At 35.6% G+C, this 9,336-nt stretch overlaps 1 protein-coding gene across 3 annotated transcripts; it reads right to left on the bottom strand.

Moving 5' to 3' along the window:
* Positions 1 to 267: 267 nt before the first annotated feature.
* On the bottom strand, positions 268 to 6,678 carry LOC110912358 (sulfhydryl oxidase 2). 3 transcript variants are annotated; one of them, XM_022157059.1, is made up of 12 exons: positions 6,288 to 6,678; positions 5,179 to 5,203; positions 5,009 to 5,101; positions 4,689 to 4,870; positions 4,108 to 4,180; positions 3,926 to 3,994; positions 3,770 to 3,846; positions 3,141 to 3,258; positions 3,016 to 3,056; positions 2,777 to 2,923; positions 2,113 to 2,556; positions 268 to 464 (listed from the first exon to the last, which is right to left on the bottom strand). In XM_022157059.1, the coding sequence occupies exons 1-12, from the start codon at positions 6,524 to 6,526 to the stop codon at positions 449 to 451; spliced, it is 1,524 nt and encodes a 507-aa protein (XP_022012751.1). In that variant the 5' UTR covers positions 6,527 to 6,678; the 3' UTR covers positions 268 to 448. The 3 variants fall into 3 exon arrangements, with proteins under 3 accessions (XP_022012751.1, XP_022012749.1, XP_022012750.1); XM_022157057.2 differs by lacking the exon at positions 268 to 464 and having other exon boundaries at positions 2,006 to 2,556; XM_022157058.2 differs by lacking the exon at positions 268 to 464 and having other exon boundaries at positions 2,006 to 2,556; positions 3,770 to 3,843.
* Between the last annotated feature and the right edge of the window lie 2,658 nt (positions 6,679 to 9,336).

The following is a 9,336-nucleotide window of genomic DNA, read 5'->3' as shown; positions in this document are numbered from 1 at the left end:
AATTAAATTTACTCAACCCGTACTATACACGGGTTCATAAAAATACAATATTTTTTTATTATTTAATATTAAAATTACATTTATTCAACCCATGTAATAAACGAGATTTTTAAATATATATTGTTTTATTATTTGATATATAAAATTACATTTATTTAACCCGTGTAATAAATGAGATTTTTAAATATATATATATATATATATTATTTGATATATAAAATTACATTTGTTCAACCCGTGTAATACACGGGTTCTAACCTAGTCGTATTATAAAATGTTAGACTTTAAAATACAATTTAAATCGTCAGCATATCTTGCTTTAATAAATCTAAAATCTTCCAGAATCCTTAATTGTATATGTAAATTGTAATGTATGTCAAATAAGAAATTAGAAGGGGGCCTCAACTCACTTGCTTTTGCACACCAAACTATTCCGGTCTCGTCAGCTTCAACTTCTTCTTGGCCTGAAAGTTTTCTCCATCATGCAATGGGGAGAAGTTTGCTGCGGGGTTGTTCCCAGAGGATATTGGGAGGCCTAAGCTGGGAGTCAAGTTATTGGGGGGTGCTGTCAGCCGTGATCGGGACTTCATCAGTGACCTGGCTGTTAAGAGGGCCTCCCGGGCTGTCGATCTCATGGGGGTACTCCCACAACTTAAGAACCCACAATGTGAACTCCTTTTACTGCGTTCGTGCATGGGAGTTGCCAAGCTTATCTTTGGTCTCCGCACATGCCAACCATCTTATGTTGGAGCGGCTGTTACTTTGTTTGATGAAGGACTTCGGCAAGCCATTGATGATATTGTGGTTGGCGGGGGACCGTTCTTTGGGGACTTGCAATGGCGATTGGCTTCCTTGCCAATCAAAGAGGGTGGGCTTGGATTACTATCGGCGGGGGATGTCTCGTCTTTTGCCTTCGTGGCCTCGAGAGTGCAATCTTTGGAACTTCAAGATCATATTCTGCGAGCTTGTTGTATGGGTGATTTGGATTCGGACTTTAGGGCTGCGTTGGATGGTTTACAAGCCGTTCTTCCTGATGTTGACCTTGGCGGTTTTGCTAATAAAAGCCCCGCCCCCCGTGAACCTCAAACTATTTTGGCGAGTGCTTTTTATGGTAAAACCGTGAAGGAAATCAATGGTGTTTTCGGGTTATCCCCTCGGCAAAAAGCTGTTTTTGATTGTTTACGAGCCCCCCACGCTCAAGATTTCCTTACTGTTATCCCGATCGAGGGCTTGGGGCAATGTATGTCGGCAGTAGAATATCGGTCTGTCCTCAAATATCGATTGATGATACCATTGTACCCTGAGGATGAACCGTGCCCTGTTTGTCGGAAGGTGTGTCTTGATAGCTTCGGGGAACATGCCCTTCACTGCAAAGAGCTTCCTGGCTTCAAGTACAGACACGATCTGGTTAGAGATGTGTTGTTTGACGTTCTCAAGCGAGCTGGTATCGCTGCTAAAAAAGAGGCTCCGGTTAATTTCCTAACGGACCCGAAGGAGGGGAGGTCTTCCCTTCGACCAGCCGATGTGCTGGTTTTTGGATGGTCCGGGGGTAAGCATGCTTGCATTGATCTCACGGGGGTGTCGCCTCTTGCCGGTTTCAGGGGCAGTGGTTTTGTTTCAGGGCAAGCGGCGCAGAAGGCTGAGGCGGGGAAAATATCCAAGCACGAGCAGGCCTGCATAGATAATCAACATGCCTTCCTTCCTTTCGCGTTCGATACCTTTGGTTGTCTGGCCCCTGTGGCGTCCGGATTCTTGAAGCGGGTTCAAAAGGCAGCACTTGCACATGCGACAGTGTCTGTAGGCCATAGTTATGTGTTTAGCCGAGTAGGATTTGCAATTCAAAAGGGGGTGGCGGCGCAGCTTGTTGCCCGTCTACCAACCCATGATTTGTAATTTGCTCTAACCTTCTAATAAAATTACATAATTCAACATAAGATATAAACATTACATAAAAAAAAAAAAAAAAAAAATAAGAAAATTAAAAACAGAAAAAAAAAAAAAACAATTTCTTCACAAATCAAATTGTTTTTCCTTTTAATATTACTTTCATAGGTTCAATTTTCACCTAATAATAATTACACAATCTTTAAAGGTTGGGGTTTATGAAAATACTTCCGGTTCTTCTGTCGCGACCGCCAAAACCAAGCAAGTGCACCAAACAAACAGCTTGCCGCAGCTATCGCCAAAGCGGCCCCCGCAGGAACCACAAGTGCATTTGTTGACTGCAATACTTGTTCCGAAACTGCATTGTTTTTTATCTGAATTTGTTCTTCGTCGTTCTCCTTGTATAGGGACACCAGCATGTTTCCATAGTAACTGCTTAAGAACTTGAACACCTCATCGTGGTTCCAGTCAATTGAGCTGCTTTCTTCGTTTTGATTATGGTTGTTGTAGCAGGTTGGACAAAGGCGTTTTGTAGGCCAGATTGTTTTTGGGAATTTGGGGTCACTGGTTTTAAGAGATTCTTCGGCGTTCTTTAGTCTCTTGTTGACTTCGTTATGTGCAGTCCATAACCAGAGTACATATTCACGCTTGCTGCCGAATGGAGTAGACACCCTAAAATGCCGTATTGAATTAGAAACTTATTAGAATAAAGTCTGATACGCGAGAAAAAGTAAATTTACAACACTTGGGTCGCGTATCACATGGCCAGAGGAATGATTTTTCTTTAACATGACTATATAAACAAAAACGGCTACTTTCATTTTTTTATCAAAAAACAAATTGACATTTAAAAAGATTTATACGAGCAACATTTATCACACAGATTATTTACCTTGAGCACATATTGTAGAAATGTTCACTGCACTCCTCACAGTTAAAAAACTGGTGGATAAAATCACAAGTAGTTGTAAACGCCATTTGACTTTCTCCGTCTTCCACTCTCACTGAGATTGAATGTAACAGAACCCATAAACCACAACTGAGAAAATCACAAATTTTGTTAATATTCTTTTTATCCTGTATAAACGTAATAATAATTCATATTTGAAGCAAATAAATTGATTAACATACCTGAAGCCTCTGGTATCATTCGTGCTGCCACGACAAAACGTCTGCATAAAAATCCCAAAAATTCATTTGAGTATGGGAAAAAAAAGCACAAAAATTCATCCAGTTGAAAAAAAACTGAAACATACCCAATATCCCCGAGAAGCTTCTTTTCCACATATGCCAAATTCATCCAAAAGACCATGTTTTTTTGAAAGATATAAATCATCAAAATTGACAAGTATATCCGCAGTTCCCCTCCGACACCTAAAATATACAGACTTTATATTACTTTGAGTAAAATGTCATTTTCGTCCCCGAGGTTTGGCCGGTTCTGCGACTTTCGTCTAAAGGTTTGTTTTTCCGCATCTGAATCCAAAAGGTTTGAAATCTTGCCATTTTCATCCGACTCGTTAACTCCATCCAATTTTCTCTGTTAAGTCAGGGGTATTTTCGTCTTTTTGTTAACTTAAAGGGCAATTCGGTCTTTTTTAGGGGTATCCAGTCTTTTTACATAAAGTAAGAAAGACCGAATTGCTCTTTAAGTTAGCAAGAAAGACGGAAATACCCTTAAAGGAGAAAAATGGATGGAGTTAATGAGCCGGATGAAAATGGCAAGATTTTAAACCTTTTGGATCCAGATGCGGAAAAACAAACCTTTGGACGAAAGTCGCAAAACTGGCCAAACCTCAGAGACGAAAATGGCTTTTTACTCTATCATATTAAGCAAATATCAAAATTATTTATCTTAAAAGGTTTTACAAGGGGGTTATTGAACCTTCTGGAAGGATGATGAGACACCATTAGTTGCATGAACTTGATAAGTGTACCTCTACTCTCTGGTTTAACCATCTGCTAACAAATACGAATATTATTATCAAGTCAGTGCAGTCAAATGCAACATAATTATAAACGGTACCAAACATGCATTCACCTTGTTTTCTAGAATCATGTCAAATGCAATAATTGTAGCCTCTTCAACATCATATACAGCCTGTGCAATCTATCGCACAAAGCAAGAACAAAAATAAAAAGTTAATTAACACTCCGTTGTGAATATGACTCGTTACATATTGAACAATGTCTTTAAAATGTAAATATTTTTCTTCAACAAACCTGTCCAGGGTCCGACACATTTGAACGAGTAACGTGATCATTTTCATGTTTCTCATCTTCAAGCTTATATGAACTGTTATAATACAAAAACGCAAAATCAAGCAGATGTGTTAATAACTTATAAGAGTTGACTGCCATTTTCGTCCCTATTGTTTGTTCACTTTTGCCATTTCAGGCCAATTTTCAAAAATGCATCAGTTTCCTCCCTAACATACTGGAAACGTGCCACTTCAGTCCAAAAATTAAAACCAAGTTAAGTCAGACGGGTTAAATGGAGGGTATTATTGTCAATTCATATATATCTTTTATTTTCACCTTATTTTATGAATTGACAATAATACCCTTCATTTAACCTGTCTGACTTAACTAGGTTTTAATTTTTGGACTGAAGTGGCATGTTTCCGGTATGTCAGGGAGGAAACTGGTGCATTTTTGAAAATTGGTCTGAAATGGCAAAAGTGAAAAAACCACAGGGACGAAAATGGCAGTTAACTCCTCAACTTATAATATGAATGGTATCAATATATAAAAATTTTGAATTCATTTGGAAATAATATGTTTATTATCTCATGCAGTCGTACCTTCCTAATTGTGAATTAATCCATTTAAGCAAACGATCAGCGGTTCTTCCATCATCAATAAAACGAATCTCACTTTTTTCATCTTTTCCGTCCCACCCACCACCAACAAATTTAGAAGGCGGGCCCCAATAGAGTGACGGGTAGTGAGTAACAGAGAATTTATCGCAGAGCTTAGTATTTATCTGTGCTGCCAAACATGGATAAAAGAGGAATCGGTTGCTAGTTGACAAAACAAAAAAGAATGTAACGAAAATATATTACATAGAAACATAAAGAATTATCATTTTTCAGAAGAATGAAAAAAAAGTTAGTAGTGTTACCGTATCCGCGCAATCTACTCGAGTCATGAATATAATCCCGGGATGAGCAGCATTGGCTCCGTTAAAAAGCCTAGCAACCTTTTCATATTGGGGCTGCAAAGTTAAAACTAAAACGATAAGTGATTTAACAAACGCAATGTGTAGCCTTTGTGAATGAAGAATACGAGTACCTTATAATTTCTGCAAGCCGGGCACCTGCAAAGCGTAATAATAGCTAAAATGTCAGTTTTATTTTTAAAAACGTCTATTTACAAAAAAACTTTATCCTCTCAAATACGAACATTAACCCGAAATTCAACTATCTAGATAGAGCTCACAATAAATGCTAGATAAGTCTTGTACAAGATTAAAAGAAAAACACTTTGGTAACCAACAAGCTGTCCTATAACAACCCTACATAATAAACACATTTAAACTTCAGCAGAAAACTTTGGTTTACAATTTCAAGCACTTTTGCATAACACAAACAAACAATAGGTTTCCATAGCTGAATTCTACTGATCCAAAAATAAGGACTTTTAGCCATAAAAAGTAAAATTCATTTCCTTTATTTGTTTATAAACATAATAATGGTATGGCTCTTCTTCATCTTTGTTCTTGAATTCAATACACACCCATGTGGGACCTTCTAAGTTCTACTTCCACCTTTTCCAAATAGAGCTAACATTAAACTTTCAGGTGACCCTATCTAAATTCTACTACAATATAAACTTTCAGGGTGGCGGCCCGTCGTTTTGATGTAACCTGACAAGTTTTTTGGTGAAATATAATAACATTTCCATAACAAAAACAAAACATATAATACAATTGCAACCCTAAACTTGTAACAGAATCCATATGATTTTTGGTTTAAGCATGTTTTTAACTACAAAAAAAAAAAAAAAAAAAAAAAAAAAAAATCCAATTGCAACCCTAAACTTGTAAAAAAATCCATATGAATTTGGGTTTTAAGCATAACTACAAAATAAATAAAAAAAATAAAAAACACATAATACAATTGCAGCCATTAACTAGTAATAGAATCCATATAAATTTTGGTTAACTACCAAAAAAAAACCATATATATGAATTAGGCCAGCCTTAAACTTGTAACAGAATCCATATGAATTTTGGTATAAGCATATTTTTAAGCCCATGTGCCACCACAACAACAAGAACAACAACAACAACAACAAAAAACAAAAACAAAAACAAAAACAAAAAATATTTTTTTTAACAAAATGTAAGATCTAACACAATAAGCCCTAGAAGTGAAGAGAATCAAGATTCAGAAGCTTACCAGTGAGCGAAGAACTCAACAATGGCGTAAGTAGTGGTGGCATCCTTAAAAGCTTGATCAAAATTAGTGACGTTCAAATCAACCGCAAAACCAGGCTGATTTCCGGCGCCGTCAACGACACGTAAGAGTGATCGAGATCCGGCGGCCGGATTTATCAGCAACGCCGATGATAATAAGTTTAATGAAACGAAGGTCCATAGGAGTAAGAATGTTGTCAAAAGGTTAAATAGTGAAGACATTGAGAGAGAGATAGAAGTTGTTAGGAGATCGGAGTTGTGTTAGATTGACGGCCGGCGGAGTGTTTTTTCCGGTTGAAAATGGGAAGAATGTTTTAAGACTAGAAGTGAAGGAGTTTTGAATGAAAGTTGTAACATATTATTTTGTTGTTTTGTTTTTTATTGCGTATAAGGGATGGTTATATTATTTCATTTTTACATCAAACGCAAGTGAAGCTTTTTGGGACTACGAGGTCTGGGTTCATTAGTCTGTTAGACCATGTGTAGTGGTGGAATAAAATAATGTCTTCATCATAGGGCATTATTCGACACGTGTCATCTTAATCAGCATGGGGTATTATTGCAAAAGTGGTGTAGTGGGCATAATGCCCCCTTCCAATTATTAAAAAAAAAAAAAAAAGGAAAGTAGTTGCTGCAGGCCAAAGTCCTCCTCATTGGCTAGTCAAAGTCCTCCTCACACTCCATTGGCCACATCCATTTTCCTTCCAACCCCATGCAGCGTTATGATTAAAACGCCGGCCACCATTTTTTCAATTTTTTTTAAAAAATAACGCCCCATGTAATGGGGGGATGGGCGTTTTAAGGCGTTTTTTTTCAATTTTTTTAAAAAAAAAACGCCCCACTACGGGTGGTCTTAGAGGTCTAAATTTGTCGTTAAAAAAAATCTTAACCAAATTATACTATGTTAAATAATTATATATAATATTAAAACAGAGAAGTTCTACGGTTGCCTTCTACAATGATTTACTTTCTTCTAAACATACATTGATTATTATAGATTTGTTAGATATAATAATTATATTGCACCGAGATTGCATAATTGTTTGCCGGCGGTGGTCTTTCAGTTGCTTATATTGCATCGAGATTGGATAATTATTTGCCGACAGTGGTCTTTCAGTTGCCGGTTGCATTAATATGCCTCAGCTCTATTATTAGTATCAGAAAATCTTTTTTTTTTGCATATAGATCATCATAAACCCTGGTTTGTTCTTCTCACCTACTATTTAAACTAGTTCTAAGGAGAGAGAAAGGGAAAGGGGCGGTCGTTGGAGAGTCAACATGCGTGTTGTCGCGGAAACACAACAGAAATTCAATCAGTATCGGTTTACGATAGCGACACATGCTATAGCAAGTGAAAGAAAAATCCCAAAAAATTAAGTCGTAGGATATGTTTGGCAAAAGTAGCTGTAGCTGGTAGCTAGTAGTTGTAGCTTTTTAGATATATTTGGTGTTTGGCAGAATAGCTGAATCTTTTAATAAAATGTATAAAATAACCAAAATGAACATAACTAAAAATTTAAAAAGATTGTGCATTAAAAAATTTATTATCTTTAGAGGTTAAAATAGTCATTTTTTCCCTAAAAGCTTATAGCTCCTTCTAAACGCTACTAGTAGGAGCGTTCAACCAAAAGCTTCAAGCTCCTAACCTAAAAGTTTCAAGTTCCTTCAACCAAACAAGGTTTTTTATTGAGTATGAGCTTTTTCTTAAAAGCTTAAAGCTAGAAGCTCTTAAAAGCTCCTAAAAGCTCCGTGCCAAACATACCCGTAGCATAATTAAAATGATATATATACACATGTTTGTTTCGTTTAGAGAAAAAGTAACCATAAAACATTCACTTAAGTTTAAGCTAAAAAAATTAAATTGAAAAAAAAACTAACATACATGATTTTAATTAAATAATAATTATGAATTTAGAACAATAATTCCTCAAACTAATTACTAGATTTAATTTAAAGTTTAAACAATAATAATGATTGCACTTTTGTTTTGATGAAAGTCCAATGTGAAAGAAATGACTTAACAACCAAGCCATACAAACTATTAATCAACATTGCCGATGATGATAAAGATAGTGAAACGAAGGCCCATAGAATGAGATCTGAGGTTGACCGGCGGAGTGTTTTCGGTTGAAAATGGCAAGAATGTTTTAAGACTAGAAATTAATGGAGTTTTGAATGAAGGTGATAACATATTATGATGTTTTGTTTTATGAGGATTGCGTAATCGATGGTATATTATTTCATTTGTTACATCATTTAAGTTTTTTTCTTTATCTTTTGTTTTGTTTGGTTTGGGATGTTTATCGATTTAGATATCAATTTATTTAGTTTTGAATGGAATCAGACTCACATTTCGATTCGGATACGTTAGAAACTGAAATCCAAATTTATTATTCGATTTGGGTTTTTCAGTTATGAATACGGTTTGATTTTCGGGTTTTTTCGATTTTCAATTTTTTGGACACCCCTCGTTTTGTTTTTAGTTGTCCTTGTAATGACAATGATAGTGCACTTAACTAGTAAGGATTTTTATGTTAATCTTGACCATAATATACTATTTTAAAACAAAAATAACCTTTTTTATATTAATAAAATTATGGATCGTTTTTATTTCAATCTAAGTAATCTCAATTCACCAATAGGATGGTGGTCTATTGGCAAAGGCAAAACCTTTAAAACACTTAGGTTGGGGAAGGAGAAGGGGAAGGTCTTGGGTTTAAGTCCCATAGACGATAGGAGATAAGAAATTAGCCGTTCAAAAAAAAAAAAGTAATCTCAATTCAGTTAGTACTAAATTTTGGAAAATAATAATTATTTAATTTATGAATGTATATGGATACAACATTTATTATAAGAAATTGATCAATCATGTTATTTTTCAATGACTAAAAGGATTACATATATACAAGATTATAGTTATAGACTAGGAACTAATGAGCTAAAATTAGGGAACTAAATAAGTTAGGATCTTGACCAATTAATTGGTAAGTTACAATAATAGAATTAAAGCTAGGATCTTGACCAATTAATTG

This window comes from Helianthus annuus, chromosome 12 (assembly GCF_002127325.2).
Source record: "Helianthus annuus cultivar XRQ/B chromosome 12, HanXRQr2.0-SUNRISE, whole genome shotgun sequence".
Lineage (NCBI taxonomy): Eukaryota > Viridiplantae > Streptophyta > Magnoliopsida > Asterales > Asteraceae > Helianthus > Helianthus annuus.
Note: the sequence above shows the minus strand (reverse complement) of the source record. Positions and strands in the feature narration are given on the sequence as shown.

Coding starts and splice junctions, on each gene's coding strand:
- LOC110912358 (XM_022157057.2), bottom strand. CDS start 6,526: ATGTCTTCACTATTTAACCTTTTGACAACATTCTTACTCCTATGGACC. Junction 5,102..5,178: donor CGGCTTGCAGAAATTATAAG/GTACTCGTATTC, acceptor TTAACTTTGCAG/CCCCAATATGAAAAGGTTGC. Junction 3,847..3,925: donor ACATGATTCTAGAAAACAAG/GTGAATGCATGT, acceptor CGTATTTGTTAG/CAGATGGTTAAACCAGAGAG.